Source organism: Pseudonaja textilis, chromosome 2, assembly GCF_049901715.1.
Source record: "Pseudonaja textilis isolate UNSWEBS1 chromosome 2, rPseTex1.2, whole genome shotgun sequence".
Taxonomy (NCBI): domain Eukaryota; kingdom Metazoa; phylum Chordata; class Lepidosauria; order Squamata; family Elapidae; genus Pseudonaja; species Pseudonaja textilis.
In genome coordinates this window covers 4,881,861-4,900,384 of record NC_141991.1, presented here as the reverse complement: position 1 = coordinate 4,900,384, position 18,524 = coordinate 4,881,861, and the positions used below count along the sequence as shown (strand labels likewise).

At 45.4% G+C, this 18,524-nt stretch overlaps 1 protein-coding gene across 3 annotated transcripts; it reads right to left on the bottom strand.

Moving 5' to 3' along the window:
* Nucleotides 1–1,575: 1,575 nt before the first annotated feature.
* LOC113450220 (uncharacterized) lies at nucleotides 1,576–17,898 on the bottom strand. Of its 3 annotated transcripts, none has more exons than XM_087928036.1 (6): nucleotides 17,834–17,898; nucleotides 14,727–15,478; nucleotides 12,307–12,391; nucleotides 10,137–10,219; nucleotides 7,286–7,412; nucleotides 1,576–3,155 (listed from the first exon to the last, which is right to left on the bottom strand). In XM_087928036.1, the coding sequence occupies exons 2-6, from the start codon at nucleotides 15,444–15,446 to the stop codon at nucleotides 2,191–2,193; spliced, it is 1,980 nt and encodes a 659-aa protein (XP_087784162.1). In that variant the 5' UTR covers nucleotides 15,447–15,478; nucleotides 17,834–17,898; the 3' UTR covers nucleotides 1,576–2,190. The 3 variants fall into 3 exon arrangements, with proteins under 3 accessions (XP_087784162.1, XP_087784163.1, XP_087784161.1); XM_087928037.1 differs by having other exon boundaries at nucleotides 17,797–17,860; XM_087928035.1 differs by lacking the exon at nucleotides 17,834–17,898 and having other exon boundaries at nucleotides 14,727–17,107.
* Nucleotides 17,899–18,524: the final 626 nt, after the last annotated feature.

Here is an 18,524-nt window from a genome sequence, read left to right as displayed (position 1 = left end):
ATATTCTACCTCAGGGGGGTGGTCTTCAAACTTGACAGCTTTAAGACTTGTGGACTTCAAAACTTCAAAGAATTCCCCCTCCAGTCATGTTAGCTCAGGAATTCTGGGAGTTAAAAATCCACAAGTCTTAAACTTGCCAAGTCTGGAGACCCTTGGACTCCCTGTTCCCTTCACCTCACCTTTCCCGTTGTACAAAAGCACCAGCAACCTCAAGATCAGAAATTCAAACAAAGGCGGACAGCAAAAAAAAACAACACAGGGAACACCAGGAATATTCTGAGGACAGAGGGTCACTCTAGAAAATTTATTTATTTAAAGGACACGCAGTTACATATGCCCTCCCCCCCTCCCAAAAAAAATAACGAAAAAAACAAACTCTACTCACAAAAGTTCTGATATCCCAAAATATACTCTTCCAGGCATGAACACCTAGATTACTGGGCTTGAGCCGCTCCCTGAGCAAGCCTCACCCTTACCCAACACTTAAGGTATTTGAGAATCAGAGGAAGTAGAAGTTATTTTAACTTGTATTTCAGTTCAGTTCAAACCTTTATTGTCAACGCATAACATGTGTACAATGAGATTGGCTGAGCCTCCCTCAGTGCACCCCTCCCCCAGGAGTGGGCTTCCAAAATTTTTAGCAACAGGCTCTCTGCCCGGTTGCTGGGTGGGCGTGGCCATGGTGACCGGGGACCACTCGTGGTCCGTTAGAAAATTTTGGTGGTCCGCAGAAAAATGGTACCCCCAAAGCACACACACCCCTAAAGCAATTAATCCAGGTTGCGTGGGAACACAAGGCTGCGCCGTCCACATGGCCCGCGGGAACACAAGGCTTGCATCGCCAATAACATGAGGTAGTGAAGGGAGCGGGGAAATGGGGAGAGGAAGGGAACTTGCCCCACTCGCCCCATGTGCCTTACCTGGCTACCGGGCTGCTTCTTTCTTCTTCTGCTTTTGGCTGCACACAAGGAAAGCAGCAAAAGTCTTTCTTTCTCTCCCCCAGAAATGAGTCTTTGGGACCCTGCAAAGCATCCTGCTCCAAGAGGCTCCAAGAGGTATTACAGGAAGTGACCAAACGGGCCTATAATTCGGCCTGAAAAACCTCGCAGAGGCTTTTTCCAAGCCTCTGAGAGGCCGAAAAAGGCCTCAAACCAGCTGGAAAAAAAAAACAGCTGTGAGGCACGCGCATACATAGTGAGGTAACTTTGCCTGCGGCTTGCATGCCAGCACAAATAGCTCTGCGTGCCGTTTATGGCACGTATGCCGTAAGTTCGCCATCATGGGTCTAGAATCTCTACACAGTCACAAACAAAGTCCAAACCCCTTTTGAATTCTATTGACCCTTATCTACTGCTAAAATAATATTGTTAATTGAGTAGATTCCTGTGCATAGGCACGAACAATAAATCAGTTTAATTGGTCCTGGTTTTTTACCCCTGACATTACCCTTCATCTTGAGACAAACCCCCCTAAAAACAAGAAAACCTGGGATTAAAATTGACACATGAAACATTGTCATTTCATAACTAAGTCAATCATCAAGGCAGACAAATAAACAAGAATATCTAAAGACTATTTTTCGAGACAGGTTTATTTACTTTGATATCCTAAGATAAAGGAAGGCTGACACTCCGAGTTACTTACCGTACATTTTTAGCCAAACTTCTCAACTTTGATAGCTTGAAGACGTGTGCACTTCAAACTCCCATAATATGTGCTGGCTGGGGAATTCTGGGAGTTGACATGTGGATGTCTTATAAAGGTATTGAGATTTACAAATACTGCTTTAGGGTTACAAGCATCTAACTGCAGCTGGAGCTGGGGGTCACTTGTGAGTACAATCTATTTAAAGAAAAATACTTTTTAAATAATTCAGTGTTTTCAGGTATTATTATTATTATTTATAAATTTTCAAACGTTCTCTGGATGCAAGGATTCTTGGTCTGATAACTATTCTCATATTCTTTACACCGGGGTTCTTCAACCGTGGCAACTTTAAGACTTGTGGCCTTCAGCTCCCAGAATTCCTCAGCCAGCAAGCATTCTGGGAGTTGAAGTCCATACATGTTCAAGCTGTCAAAATAACATGGCCGGCAGAGGAATTCTGGGAGTTGAAGTCCACAAGTTTCTTAAAATTGCCAAGATCCCCGCTTTACACCATTCATGCTTTTTATGCACTGACCACTTTTATCATCTCTCCCCCATGTGAATGGTCTGGTGCTTCTTCAAGTTTCCCATCTGGCTGAAGTCTTTCCCACACAGAGAACACTTATACGGCCTCTCGCCCGTGTGAATCCTCTGGTGCTTTTTTAAGTCTCCTCCCAGGTTGAAACTTTTCCCGCACTGAGAGCATTTGTAGGGTCTCTCCCCCGTGTGGGTCCTTTGATGGTTCTTCAAAAGGACCGCCTGGATAAAGCACTTCCCGCACTGCAAACATTTGTAGGGCTTCTCTCCGGTATGAATCCTCTGGTGGGTCTTCAAGTTTCCTTTCTGGTTGAAGCATTTTCCGCAGAAAGAGCACTCGTACGGTTGCTCGCCGGTGTGAATGCGTTGGTGATTCTTAAGATCCCCCTTCTGAGCGAAGCACTTCCCACACTGAAAGCATTTATTGATCCTCACTTCGGTTCCCAAGTCTTGTCTTCTATTCAGCGGCTGCGTGCAACTAACATTCTTCCCGCTTTCGGCACCGCTATTCGGCTTCCAATCCGCACGGAGGCTCGGAAAGATCTTCAAACCACTCCCGTTCCCGCGTCCGGAGGCTTCGTAGCTTCGATTTGCGGTTAGAATTTTTCCCAGTTTATAAAAAGATGAATTAGGCAGCAGGTTTTCCTCTGACAAAAGGTGTGTTTTGTATTCCTCCCCGGAAGGTTGCATTCCAAGGTCAAATCTGTAGCGGTATTTTCTGCCGTAACAGGAGAACGGTGGCATTTTATCCCAAGTGGGGTTTGTAGTATTTTCGAGTGTGGCAACCGTACAACTCCCAGTACGCCGAACGCATTCGTTCCTGGTTTGGGATTCGCTTCTTCCCTCCAGTCTTTCCACGACTGGTGTGACATCCCCCAAATTCAGCAGTGAAAGGGCCCCATGTGCCTCTCCTGGCTTCTTTTCTCCATCCTGAAGAGTCTCCACTTTCACCAAACTTCTCTTTCCATCCCCTACAGAGAGAAAGAAAATATTTTTCTTCCTGATCTGCTGACTCTTTTCAAGATTCCTATTCTGCCAAGTCACAGGCTTCTTTCTCGCAAATTTGAATTTGTTAAATTCAGCCTACCTCAGGGTATCTGGGCCAGCCCTTTCTCCTCAAGCTTCCAAACAGCTATATAGGTAAAGGTAAAAGTTCCCCTCGCACATACATTGTAGTCATTCCCGACTCTAGGGGGCGGTGCTCAGCTCCGCTACAAAGCCGAAGAGCCAGCGCTGTCCAAAGATGTCTCCGTGGTCATGTGGCCGGCATGACTAAACGCTGAAGGCGCACAAAGTAACACTGTTACCTTCCCACCAAAATGGCCCCTATTTTTCTACTTACATTTTTACATGTTTTCGAACGGCTAGGCTGGCAGAAGCTGAGATGAGTAACAGGAGTTCACTCCGTTACGTGGCGCTAGGGATTCGAACTGCTGAACTGCTGACTTTTCTGATCGACAAGCTCAGCATCTTAGCCACTGAGCCACCGCATCCCCTAAACCAGGGGTCCCCAGGTACTAGTCCGTGGAACATTTCCTACCGGGCTTCCAGTTTGCTGGGCACCGCCATCTTGTTTGACGAGAAAGTGCTTCCGGGTGAGCTTTTCCGGTTGGAAAGCGGTGTTTGGGTGCTGAAAGAATCCTTGCGCCTTAGTTTCATCGAAGGGGGGGGGGTCTTTGAACGAAACTAAGGTGCGAGGATTCTTTCAGCACCCAAGGCAAGACAAGCCGAGCGACCGTCCTGAAGCCATCCTGAAGCCCATCGACAAAGGTACAAAGGAGGAGTTGAAGGTGGCGGGGAGAAGCGGGGGCCGGCTGGCTGGCCGGTCGCTCAGCTCGCCTTGCCTTGTCATGCATGCTGATGCTGGTACCGGACCGCGGATCATTTTGTGATGCCGCTACCGGGCCGTGGCACAAAAAAGGTTGGTGGCCACTGCCCTAAACAACTATATATGTACCAATAAAAGAGAATATTTGTAGCTCAGGTTTGAAGTAAGTAGATGAAACTTTGCAAAAGTTTCATCACCCAACTAGGTAACATCATCCGTACTAGTAGGGAGTGGGATTTGCTGTCAGTTTATATTCTGGTGTCTTGCCCATCTGTCTGGGTGTGGGCAGCCTTAGGGATTCTTTGGTTGGATTATTAACTGATGGCTCTTTGGTATTTCTTGATTGGGGTATTGCTTACTTGATTGTTGGTCTGAAGGTAACCTTGGAGTTAATCTGTGCTAATCTGGGTGCCGATTGCTGGTGGACAGGTGCTGTCACTTACATATTACCTAGTTAGGGTAATGAAATGCTTGCAAAAAGACATACAAGCCCAGAGAACACCAAGGACCCCTCAACTATATGGGTATAGCTTGTCAGGAACTGGGGAAATAAAGAGATTCTGGCAGTTCAAATGAGTATAAAAATGTATCGCAAGCTTAAGCTCTCTACAAAAATCTGAGCTACTAACGGTCAAGGGAATCGTGCAGGAATTAAGAGGCATTCAAGGTGGGCTGGACTTAGATCTCTCGTGACTGATGACATGTTTGACCCCATCCTCAAATTCAGCCTGGTCATCTCTGACATCTGTTGTGGCTCCGGGCTTGGATTCAGCTCCTGTGACTGATATGAGTTCAAGTGAGGAGGTCATGGCAGAAAAATATGAGCCGGCATGGCTTAGTGATTGGACTGATAACCAGGATGAGGAGATGGACGTGACAAAGGACGACAGACCTGATGTATTAGAATTGTCAGGACCTTTGACCTCCTCTGGTTCCTTATCTGATCAACAGCCGGGAATGGCTGACAGGGAAGTTTTGAGAGAGTCTTCTAGTGGAGATGAGAACTTGGAAAATTTGTGATTAAATGTAAGGAACAGAAGACGGTTGAGAAGGCAAAATCAGCTGGAGCGAATGAGGAGAGCGAGTCAGTAAATTAGCATGTTGCCTCAATGAGTATAAAAGGACACAGCTGGGCTGGTACATTTTGCCAGGAACAAAATGACTATTTGAGTGAGGACGTTACAGCAAGAAGCTCTGAGACTGGAGATTTATTGCCAGGACTGGTTTCCGGACAGAGTAAAAATTTATGCTGTGGTTTCTGCCAGCTGTTATCTTGTAAGACTTCTTTCCGTTTGATTTAATTGTGAAACGGCTGCTTTCTGTTTTGTTCGTTTGAATTTTGAAGGGGAGTCATAACAGACATCGCTCCTGGGAAGAGCAGTTGGGGACAGGTGAAGCCCATACTACCCCGAGTAGAGGCACACGGGACCAGTTGATAGTGGAGTCTGTCTGTTATTCTTTTCAATACAGGTAGTCCTCGACTACTGGGGACGCGGTGGCTCAGTAGCTAAGACGCTGAGCTTGTCGATCAGGAAAGTCGGCAGTTCAGTGGTTCAAATCCTTAGCGCTGCGTATGGCAGCATGAAATATGGCTTCCAAAGCCCGAAAACTTTTAGATTCGGGATAATGTCAGCGTTCCAGCAAACCTCCATTCCAATCAGTAAACTCTGAGACAAATGTATCTCAAAAGTACCTTTATTAGAATAGCTCACCTGGCACACCTGTGGAATCCTGAATCTAAAGATTTTGGGGTTTTTCCACACATTCCCAAACTACAAATCCATCCCCCCTTGGCCATCATCACATCACATGGCCCAATCACGATCCCTCCAAAAGTAAGATCCTTATTTCATCCTGTGCTATATTCAATGACCTTGAACTAACAAAAGAATTTTATTTCGTCTACTTAGAGGTACTTAATTAAAATCACTTAATTAAAATCACTTAATTAGAATCACTTAATTAAAATCACTTAATTAAAGGCAGCATGGAACGTGGCTTCCAAAGCTGACAGCGTAACAGAGTGAGCTCCCGTTACTCGTCCCAGCTTCTGCCAACCTAGCAGTTTGAAAGCACGTAAAAATGCGAGTAGAAAAATAGGGACCCCTTTGGTGGGAAGGTAACAGCGTTCCTTTGTGCACCTTTGGGAGTTTAATCATGGCGGCCACATGACCACGGAGACGTCTTCGGACAGTGCTGGCTCTTCGGCTTTGTAACAGAGATGAGCACTGGCGCCCCCTAGAGCCAGAAAGGACTAACATGTATGTGCGAGGGGAACCTGTACCTTTACCTTACAGTTACAATTGAGCCCAAATTTTCAGTTGCTAAGGGAGACAGTTGTTAAGTGAGCTTTGCCTCATTTTACGACCTTTCTTGCCACAGTGGTTAAGTGAATCACTGCAGCTGTTAAGATAGTAACATGGTTGTTAAGTGAATCTGGTTTCCCTATTGACTTGGCTTGTCAGAAAGTCGCAAACGGGGATCACAGGACCCCCACCCGGGATGCTGCAACCATCATAAATAAATTCCAGTTGGCAAGTGTTTGATTTTTTTTGACCGCATGACCACGGGGATGCTGCAAGAGTGGTGTGGAAACCGGCCATAAATAGCTTCGGGTGAAGCTGATACGATTTTCTGACCCTGAGTGTTGCGGTCTGCCGGCAGCCTGCGGAGACGGCAGCAGAGTCGGAAGGTGGGAAGAAACATGGGCCAGTCCTGGAGTCTGGGAGACTCGGACATTGGTCCCACGTCTGATACAGAGATGGGGCCAGGGCCATCTGGGAGTTATGTGCTGACTCTGGAGCCTCCAGAATCTGACATCAGTGAGGCAGAGAATCAAAGGGAACCTGCTCCCAATGTGCGCATGGGCAGAGCTGCCAGAAGGCAAAAACAATTTAAGACAAAAGGAGCGACTCGCGAGTTAGGCTTGGAGATGATTGGCCCCTCCCATAAGAGATAAAGGAGGAGCAAAGGGACATGAGCCTTTGCAGGAAGCAACTTTGTCCACTCTGTTTGGATTAAACCTTGAAGCTCTGTGCGGACGTTGTACTCCATTTGGCTTTTTACAGTTAATTTGGCACTCTAGTTCTTGGCAGCAATTCAAAGGAGATAAAGGTGGATGCTTATCTTGAGAGACTGTTTGAGACTCATTACAGGCAGGGAATGAACATAATTCCCATCCATTGTATTAAAAAGTGGGTTGTTTGGACTAAGCGTGTGATTAATTACAGTCTCAGGAAGCCTTGGTCAGAACACTGAGAAGAAAATTCTTACCCGAGCTGCCAGCGTTCCCACAATTGTCTTGGAGGACTTTCCAAGCGAAGGTTTCTTGGCTTGGCCGGGAGAGCGGCCGCTTGACGACTGGCAAAGACGCAACCATCTGGGGTTGTTCTGTACAACTCTGCAACAGAAAAAGATACAGGTCCAGGTAGTCCTCCAACTTACAACAGTTCACTTAGTGACCATTCAAAGTTACGAACATCACTGAAAAAAGGGACTTATGACTATTTTTCACACTTATGACCATTGTCGTGTCCCTCTGGTCACATGATTTACATTTGGATGTTTGGCAAGTGGTTCGTATTTATGACGGTTGCAGTGTCCTGGGCGGCCCTGTTGCGACTTTCTAACAAGGGAAGTCAATGGGGAAGCCAGATTTACTTCACAACCATCTTACTCATTTAATAACTTCACTTAGCAAACGAGGCAAGGAAAGTCATAAATGTAAAGCTTCCCCTTGCACATACGTGCTAGTCGTTTCCAGCTCTAGGGGGCGCCAGTGCTCATCTCCGTTACAAAGCCGAAGAGCCAGCGCTGTCCAAAGATGTCTCCGTGGTCATGTGGCCAGCATGACTAAATGTGCATGAACCGCTGTTGCCTTCCCACCAAAGGGGTCCCTATTTTTCTACTTACATTTTTTACATGCTTTCGAACTGCTGGGCAGAAGCTGGGGCGAGTAACGGGAACTCACTCCATTACGTGGCGCTAGGGATTTGAACCGCTGAACTGCCAACCTTTCTGATTGACAAGTTGAGCATCTTAGCCACTGAGTCACTGAGCCACCGCCTCCCTCACGAAAGTCATAAAACGGGGCAAAACTCATATTTCTTACTTAGCAACATACATTTTGGGCTCAATTGTGACTCTAAGTGGAGCATTATCTATAATCCTCGAGTTATGATCGTAACCTTGAGTTGCAAGTCACAACCGTCATAAAACAGATCAGTCACATGACTGACCTGATTTTCACGTTTTGTTTGCAGGGGTCATTAAGCAAACCGGTGGCTCTTAAACTGTTCACTAAGATACCGTTTTGCCAAGCACCCAAGGTATGATCATGTGACTACGGGTATGATCATGTGATTGTTCGTATGATCATGTGATTGTGTGTATGATCATGTGATTGTGCGTATGATCATGTGACTGCGGGCCAAGGGGAGGGGCGACCAGTGGATCTTTGGATCCCGATCCTAAGTCACCTATTTCAGGTAGGTCACAACTTTAAACAGTCGTTAAGCGGCCCATCATAAATCAAGGACTATCTGTAATTTTTTTTTTACCTGCACAATCCAAGAAGCAAGATTCACAGTTGTCAACTCATAAAATATTTCTCTGGTCTTTTAGAGTTGCCAGCAGAAAGGGAGCAGTGTAGCAGTTTGCAAAACCGAAACTGCATTCCATGGATGTTTTCGGAAAAACAGGAAGTGACGAAACGGGGCTAGATTTTGGCCTACAAAGTATGTAGAAGCCTGCAGAAGCCTTCCTCAAGCCTTTGGGAGGCCGAAAAAGGCCTCAAACCAGCCAAAAATCAGCTGTGAGGCGCAGTGCAAGTAAGTGGGTGGCAGAGTGGGGACTGGGGGGGTGGGCTTGCTCACACATGTGTAGGGGATATGGGGGACACGCATTGCCTTCTGGGTGCTGGCAGGAGAGTGAGAGCATGCAAGCACGCACAGAAATTTTTGGCACAGGGGCCCAAAAAGGTTTGCCACCACTGCTATAGAGCGCTGCACACCAGGACAACTAGACACAAGAACAGTTTGTTCCTGAACGCCATCACTCTGCTAAAAAAATAATTCCCTCAACACTGTCCAACTATTTACAAAGTCTGCCCTACTATTATACTATCACCACTCCTTATCACCCATCCCCTCCCACTTGTGACTGTATGACTGTATCTTTGTCACTTGTATCCTTACAATCTTTACTGACTGTTTCCTAGTATGATTTGATTGCTTATTGTACCCTATGACTATTATTAAGTGTTGTACCTTACGATTCTTGACTCTTGACGAATGTATCTTTTCTTTTATGTACACTGAGAACATTTGCACCAAGACAAATTCTTTGGGTGTCCAATCACACTTGGCCAATAAAGAATTCTATTCTATTCTATTCTATTCTATTCTATTCTATTCTATTCTATTCTATTCTATTCTATTCTATTCTATTCTATTCTATTCTATTTTATTCTATTCTATTCTATTCTATTCTATTCTAGTCTCTAGTCTAGTCTAGTCTAGTCTAACCTTATGATTCTTGACGAATGTATCTTTTCTTTTATGTTCACTGAGAACATTTGCACCAAGACAAATTCTTTGGGTGTCCAATCACACTTGGCCAATAAAGAATTCTATCCTATTCTATTCTATTCTATTCTATTCTATTCTATTCTATTCTATTCTATTCTATCCTATCCTATCCTATCCTATCCTATCCTATCCTATCTACTAAGCGAGCTGTTCTTAAGTCGAAGGCTACCTGTACTAACTTAACTTCAGTAATTCACTTAACAACTGTGGTCAAAATGGAGGCAACCTCAATTTTGGGCTGAATTGTGATGATAAATCGAGGACTACCTGTATAGAATTTTGGACAACCAATAAGCAAGACCTCAAATCCTCATTGATGAGTGAACTGGTGATTCAAGAATCTCTCCAAATAGCTGAACTTTTTTCCTCTGAGTTCACTTCACTTTTTCCTCAGAGAAGACGACTGAAATATTGAGGTGCTCTTAATTTTCAGAGAGATGCAGCTGCTTTAATGAGCCGCAGGTTGATAGTTCACAGCCATTTCTTACAGTCACAAATGGAATAATACAAATGGTTTAAGTAGGCATGTTCATTACCTTTCTCTCACCATTTGAGGCCCTGCCTTCTTCTTCTGAAAAAAGAGTCGAATTAGCTTCATTTGGAGATTGGATTCCAAGGCCTGCAAGTAATGGAAAACAGAATTTAGAAGGTGAGATGGCCCTTTCAATTTTGTTCAAAAGGAACAGACACAAAATATGTCAATGACCGACCACTCATACACAGCTAGAAAACAAGGGATTTTTTTTTCAAAGGAAGACCAGTGATTTGAATGAAAAAAATGGGCTTTTCTGAAAATTTAAATTCTTGAAATGTAACTTCTCTGTAGTTTTGTCTTCCTCCCTGCCAAAATAGAACCTAACTAATAATTCTCTCAGTATTTAATTTTGATCCTTTCTTGGTGATATCTTCTCATCACTCCTTATCACCCATCCCCTCCCACTTATGACTGTAAGTCTGTCGCTTGTACCCTTACGATTTATATTGACTGTTTCTTAGTATGATTTGGTTGCTTATTGTGCTCTATGATTAGCATTAAGTGTTGTACCATTAAGTGTTGTACCATCAAGATACACTCTTGATGAATGTATCTTTTATGTATACTGAGAGCATTTGCACCAAGACAAAGTCCTTGTGTGTCCAAAAACACTTGGCCAATAAAGCCCTCAGATGGAGAGTCAACAGCCCCCAGGTCTGGAGTTTGGCTGATGAGGAAGAACAGCTGGGTCCATGCCTGACGTGTGGATGCCCAGACGGCAGAGGAGAGGAGAGCAGTGGAATTCTATGGGCCAGTCCTCGGGACAGAAGAGCCACTGCTGCCAGTCAGACCCTACTGTGGCTTTGAGGAAAAAAAAGGCAGAGGGCGGAAATAAACAGGTGTGGCAGACAACTATACATCTTCCAGAAGGACGGACTTGTTAGTCTGCAAGATATACTTTTTGCCGGGACTGCCGGCATTCCTAATATAAAGGAATATTTTGAGTTCAATTCAGAGTTTGTAGTGTTTGGGGAGGTGGAGCAGAGGAGTATGTATAGCAACAGCGTTTATGCTTATATACTGCCCCATAGTGCTTTACAGCAGTCTCTCGACAGTTTACAATATAAGCATTATTTGCATATTAGACCCAACAATATGGGTCCTCATTTTACTGACCTTGGAAGGACGGAAGGACGAGTCAACTTTAAGCTAGTCAGGATTGAACTCCAGACTGTGGGCAGAATCAGCCTGCAATCCTGCATTCTAACACTGTGCTACCACTATAATTAGAAGAATTGTTTTGAGGAGGTTTTGTCTATCAGCTCACATCTCACATGCTGTGATGACCTGGGGCGTGGCACGAAGGCAACAGTCAGATAAGCAATAAGAGTCTATTACCTCCAACTTTACCTCCAATGTCCAGGTTACCTTCTGGCTGGAGAAAAACTCTCCCAGGAACAGCCTTTGACTGTAGAAAATTAAGTCCAAAACACGGTCAACACAAACTGTATCTTAAGTCCAAACAAGCCAAACTAAAGTGATTAGTTTGGCAGGGCAGGAGCAAGAATTTCAGACTTGAAGGCACAGCAAAACTATCACAGTTGGGAAGATGCTAGGAACACAGATAAGCCACGACAACACAGGATAAAGTCATGTTTGCTCCCAGCAGCCTGCTGCACGCAGCCTGGCTTTCTTATCAACTGTCTTCCCAGCTGTGGCTAATGAAGGGAATCAGGGCCCTTTCCTCCCCCGTAAGCCACACAACCCACGTTGCTCCCTTCTCTGTTCCTCCCTGCGTGCCCTAGGATGAAGAGGAGGTGGGCCTGGTTCGTCCTCTGGACTCCTCCCTTGTTCTACCTCTCCCCTGCTCTGCCCAGACGGACTTTGCCCTTCCCCAGTTTCTTACACAGCCAACGGAGCCACATTCCCACTCCCTGTCAGCTGTTCATCTTCCTCCTCAGATTCAGACTCCGACAGGGGCATGAAACATGCTTTGTCCTAGGAGAAATAGGTCAATGGAAAATAAAAACAGAACACCTGACCCAATTCTGACCTGAGTGTGATGCAGAATGTGAGACCTTGCAAAAAAAAGTAATAACCAACATTTCCACTACTGCAAAAACAGATGCAGATTTAGGAAGTCAGGTTGCTTTTCAAGAGATCAATAAGAAACGACACGCTCATCCAATCTGCAGTGACTTCTGAGGCAGCCATTTTGCACTTCACGTCACCTCTTTGGCAGCAATCTTCAAAGCTTCTCCTCTCGGCCTCTTCACGTAGCTCCAAGAAATCCCTGCGATCCTCCTTTAATGGCCTCTGAAAGAGTGACAACGGCCCAGTTCAGAACCCAAGGACATGGCAGGGAAAAGGGAGTCCTGCGGGGAGAGACATTTACGGATCCCTTCAACCTGTTCTCGTCAGTGAAACAATTTCGATACGAAATGAAAAGATCAGTAGCCACATGAAAGCCTGTTCTAATACAGCTAGTCCTTGGCTTATGACTGAAATGGAACTGGCCAGTGGTGGGATGCAAATTTTTTTTACTACTGGTTCTGTGCGCATCGCCACAGGTGGGTGTGACCAGGTGGTCATGTGATGGGGGGGTGTCAAAAGTCTTTCTTTCGCAGCCCCCCCCCCGCACCCCGTTTTTGGCCTAGTGGGCCTCAGGGAAACCTCCTGGGCGTTGAAAAAACGAAGTATTTTGAAAGCCTTCCAAGGTAAATACAGCAGCAAGGGGAGGGGATCAGCTAGAAGCTGGAAAGCAAGAAATCTGACGACGTCCTGCTTTCTAGCTAATATAAATCACGCAGCACAGCCGATCGTCGGAAATACTAGTTCGCCCGAACTAGCATTCAGCGAGCCGGGCCGAACCGGCAGCGTTTCACCTCTGGAACTGGACCATTATGGTCATGTACTGTTATAGTTGTAAACTGGATCATCATGTGATGGATCTGATCTTAAGATATCAAGTCAGAAACCAGGAGACTGTGACTTCTCGTCCCATCAACCTTCCTTTTCTTCCTTCCTCTTTCTTTTCCTTCCCTTCCTTCCTTTTCCTTTCCTTTTTCTTTCTTTCTTTTCCTTCCTTCATTTTCTCTCTCTTTTTTTTCTTTCTTTCTTGCTTCCTTTCTTTTCCTCCCTCCCTTTCTTTTTCTCTTCCTTTCCTTTTTTTCTTTCTTTTCCTTCCTTCATTCTCTCTTTTTCTTTCTCTTCCTTCCTCTTTCTTTTCCTCCCTCCTTTCCTTTTCCTTTCTTTTCTTTCCTTTCTTTTCCTTCCTTCATTTTCTCTTTTCTCTTTCTTGCTTCCTTTCTTTTCCTCCCTCCCTTTCTTTTTCTCTTCCTTTCCTTTTTCTTTCTTTCCTTCCTTCATTTTCTCTCTCTTTTTTTTCTTTCTTGCTTCCTTTCTTTTCCTCCCTCCCTTTCTTTCTCTTCCTTTCCTTTTTTTCTTTCTTTTCCTTCCTTCATTCTCTTTTTCTTTCTCTTCCTTCCTTTTCTTTTCCTCCCTCCTTTCCTTTTCCTTTCCTTTTCCTTTCCTTTCTCTTTTCCTTCCTTCATTTTCTCTCTTTCTTTTTCCTTTCTTGCTTCCTTTCTTTTCCTCCCTCCCTTTCTTTTCTCTTCCTTTCCTTTCTTCTCTTTCCTTCCTTCATTTTCTCTCTCTTTTTTCTTTCTTTCTTGCTTCCTTTCTTTTCCTCCCTCCCTTTCTTTTTCTCTTCCTTTCCTTTTTTCTTTCTTTCCTTCCTTCCTTCTCTCTTTTCTTTCTCTTCCTTCCTCTTTCTTTTCCTCCCTCCTTTCCTTTTCCTTTCCTTTCCTTTCTTTTCCTTCCTTCATTTTCTCTCTTTCTTTTCCTTTCTTGCTTCCTTTCTTTTCCTCCCTCCCTTTCTTTTTCTCTTCCTTTCCTTTTTCTTTCTCTTTTCCTTCCTTCATTTTCTCTCTCTTTTTCTTTCTTTCTTGCTTCCTTTCTTTTCCTCCCTCCCTTTCTTTTCTCTTCCTTTCCTTTTTCTTTCTTTTCCTTCCTTCATTCTCTTTTTCTTTCTCTTCCTTCCTTTTTCTTTTCCTCCCTCCTTTCCTTTTCCTTTCCTTTCCTTTTTCTTTCTCTTTTCCTTCCTTCATTTTCTCTCTTTCTTTTTCTTCCTTTCTTGCTTCCTTTCTTTTCCTCCCTCCCTTTCCTTTTCTCTTCCTTTCCTTTTTTCTTTCTTTTCCTTCCTTCCTTCTCTCTTTTTCTTTTTCTTCCTTCCTTCCTTTCCTTCCTTCCTTCCTCTTTTCCTCCTCCCTCCCTCCCTTTCTTTTCTTCCTTTCCTTTCTTTTTCTCTCTTTCTCTTCCTTTCTCCCCTCCCCTCCCTCCCTCCCTCCTCCTTCCTTCCTTCCGTTTTATTTATTAAATTTTAATGAAACCCACCTGCCCTACAAGGGGATTCTGGGCAGCCTTAGGCACAAAGCCAGCTGGCTGACTTTGGGCCAGTCCCTTTCTATCAGCCCTAGGAAGGAGGCCAATGGCAAATCACTTCTGGAGCACCTTCCAAAGTAAACTGCAGGGACTTATCCAGGCAGTCTCTGAGAATTGGAAAAGACTGAATGGGGGAAAAAAAAGGGCAAGGGCTATATCTTAATTTCAGGCAGTAGGAACAATTTTTCATATAAATTAATAACATCACCTGCCACCTGCCTGGCTTGGGGTCTTGCTGGCTCCTCAGGAAGTCCTCGACCAGAGCCACCGCTTGGGAACACGTCTCTGGTCCTCCTGCCCGGATCCAGCTCTGGAGGTCCGATGGGAGGCTGGTCAGGAACTGCTCCAGGATCAGCAGCTCCAGGATCTGCTCCTTGGTGCGTCTCTCCGGCCTCAACCATTGGCGACAAAGCTCCTGGAGTTGGCTATGGATCCTCCGGGGATCTGCCACCTCCTGGCAGCAGAACTGCCGAAAATGCTGGCGTTGCATCTCCATCCTCAGGGCTTCCCCTCGCAAGATGGCCGCCTTGACTTTCCCATAATCCTCTTGGTCTCGGTCTTCCAGGGTTTGGAAGGCCTCTTCCGCTCCTCCGCTCAGAGCTGGCCGGAGACGGGCCGTCCATTCTCCTCCGGGCCACCGGCAGGCTGTGGCCACCTGCTCAAAGGAGGCCAGGAAGGCCTTGGGGTCTTCCCAGGGGGAGGCCTCTGACATCATCACGGGGTTTCCACCTCTTCCGGGATGGAACGTCCTCAGGAACTCCTGCCACTGGGCCTCCCAGCGCTCTTCCGTCCCCCTCAGAGGCTCCATTTTGATTTTTTGTGACGCTCCACATGTTGGCAGTTCCGTCATATACAGAGGCTGAACCAGACTGGTTGGCTTTCTTGCTCCTTCTTCCGTTTCTGCTCCTGCAAAATATTGTACCTTCATCGCCGTTTCCCCTGATTCTTTGCTCCGATGCTCTATAGAAAGAGTTTCCAGGGTTGATCAGTTCCATCAGAGATGAAAACATCGCAACGTTTCAGAGATTGCACAGAGTTGGGAAAAAAAAAGACCCTGGTTATTAACTAAGAATCTTTCTCAACCTTTCTCTAACTAAAATGATTAGACTCTTAAAAAAAAACAGTTCTTCTCACCCAAAGATTCATCTCCTACCTAATTGCAGGATCATTAGATAACAATAGACGAGAATGTCCATCACTCACAGTCAAACTGGAGAGTACTTGGTGCTAACAGGGGCTTAGTTGTTTGCTTGAAGACGTCTCACCACCCAACTAGGTAACATCATCAGTGTGTGGGAAGGTAGGGCTTTCTCCCTATTTAAACGCAGTTAAGTTGCTCTGCAAGTTTTGATGGGATTTTTTTGCTTAGTAATTCCTTAATTAGGGTATAATTTTCTGCTTGATCGTTGTCTGGTGTGAAGCGGGTATTAACACCAGACAAACCATCAAGCAAAAAACAATATCCTGAATGACAGAGCCAAAATACTGTAAGGGTTGTTGAACTGCCCCCAACCAGAGTGGCTGAGCTCCAACTTTTTAAGGAGCACAACACTCCTTCTTGGTTAGTTTTATCTGCAAGTCAATAATAACTGAGCAATCATAGAATTCTAGGGCTGGAAGGGAACTCGAGAGGTCATTTAGTCCAACCCCCTGCCCAGGGCAGGATTCCTCCAACCACAGTTGCCAAATATTATGCTATAATATATAATGCTAACTAGAGCATACAAAACTTTTGCCAGACCAATACTCGAATACAACTCATCAGTCTGGAATCCGCACTGCATAACAGGCATTAATACAATCGAGAGAGTCCAGAAGTATTTCACGAGAAGAGTACTACACTCCTCTGCTCACAACAGAATACCCTACACCACCAGGCTTGAGATTTTGGGCTTGGACAACCTAGAACTACACCGCCTACGGTTAGACTTCAATGTAGCACACAAAATTATCTGCTACCATGTCCTACCAGTCAATGACTACTTCAGCTTCAACCACAACAACCCAAGAGCACACAACAGATAACAAACTCAATGTAAACCGCTTCAAACTTGATTGCACAAAATATGACTTCAGCAACAGAGTGGCCAATGCCTGGAATGCACTACCTGACTCTGTTCTTACATCCTCTAACCCCCACTCCTTTAACCTCAAACTAACCACTATTGAACTCACCCCATTCCTAAGAGGTCTGCAAGGGGCGTACATAAGTGCACCGTCGTGCCTACCGTCCGTATCCTATTGTCCCCATTTATTGGTACCTATTTCCTGTAGCTTTACTCATCTTTATACTTATATCTATTATCTTGTAAGCGACTGACAAATCAAATAAATAAATAAAATAAATATTTGCTTAAAATCCCCCAGGAAAAAAAGCTGCCCCATGATTCAGAGAAACTGTTTGTTCCACTTCTGTACTTAAAAGCACTCACAATCAAACATCTACCTCCTTCTTTTAACTTTGGAAGAAGTGCCCCACAGGCTGGAAGTGCGAGTGAAGTACCCAACACAACGCAACCCAAAGCACTCCATGCCATGCCATGCAGATACAGTGACAGATTAACAGTTGATAGGGACCTTGTAGGTCATCTAGTCCACCCTCGCCCGCCCAAACAGGAGACCCCCACATCATTTCTGACAGATGGGGAGTCCAATCTCTTCTTGAAAACCTCCAGTGATGAAGCTCCCACAACTTCTGAAGGCTGTTCCATGGGTTGATTGTTCTCCCTGTCAGGAAGTTGAATCTGTCCTTGATCAGTTTCCATCTATTATTATTGGTCTGGCTTTCAGGTGCTTTGGAAAACAGGTTGCTCACCCCCTCCCTCCTCAGATATTGCAAGACTGCTATCATGTCTCCCCCTAGTCCTTCTCTTCACTAGACTGGCCATGCCCAGTTCCTGTGACCGTTTTAGCCTTCAGTCCCCTAATCCGTTGCTCTTCTCTGCAAATCTTTCTAGAGTCTCCACAGCTTTTTCATAGTTTGGTGACCAAACCTGGATGCAAGTATACAACGCAATGCAATGCAATGCAATGCAACGCAATGCAATGCAAAAACTATTCAGTTCAAAGCAACTCAATTCAATTGCCATGCCATCCTATGCAACGCACGCCGACTAGATAAGATTAGAGCCGGAGGAAGGAGAGCGGGCAGCCGGGGCAAAAGGCCGGAGGATGCGACGCGCGCGACCTTCTTGCAACAAGCCACCGCCTTCCCCCGAGCCGGATTGCAAGCCAGAGGACGCCGCCCTTCTCCAACCATCCCAAACCTTGGGGTTTACCTTGCGAGGAGAGCGTAGGATCCCCACACCCTCTTACCTGGGCCCGAGAGGTGCGGAGCTGCGCCCTTCCCTGCTTTGCGACTGCAGCAACAGAAGCCGGTCTCAAAATGAGATCGCCCCCTCCCGGGACGGCGCCAACATTGCAACGTTTACAGTGCAATGTTTACAGTGCAACGCGGCGCCGAGTAAAAGGCGGGCTGGATCCCGGAGTCAGACTCGAGCTGGAAGGGACCTTCAAGCTCTTCTAATCCGCGTTCAGGATCCTTCCTCAAGTGTGTGTGTCGTGGGGGAAAGACCCCGCCAGGGAGCGGGGGGGTGGAGTCTCCTGCTGAGGTTTCTCCTGCCTTGCATGGCTGAGAATATGGCACGTTGGGTTAAAAAAAGAGGCAATTCCGGACGACCACTAGGCGGCACTAGAGTGTGGGTCTTATTGTAATGCTGTGTTTCTCGACTCTTGGAAACTTTTTGCCGGGGTGGAGCAGCCAGAGGACGGTGATGCAATCACCCATACTGTATTTGCTTAAAAATGCTGCTGTAGGCCATGTAAATAAAGGCCATAGAGGCTGGGACTCTGCTTTGCAGCTCGCTAAGTTTTGATTAAATCTTATTTATTTCTTAACATTCAAATCAGGGATGGCATACTCTCTGGTGTGTGTCTATAGCACTCGGGTTATCAATCTTTAAGTCTGAAAGGCAGATAAATTCTAGGATGAAAAATGTTAAGAAGA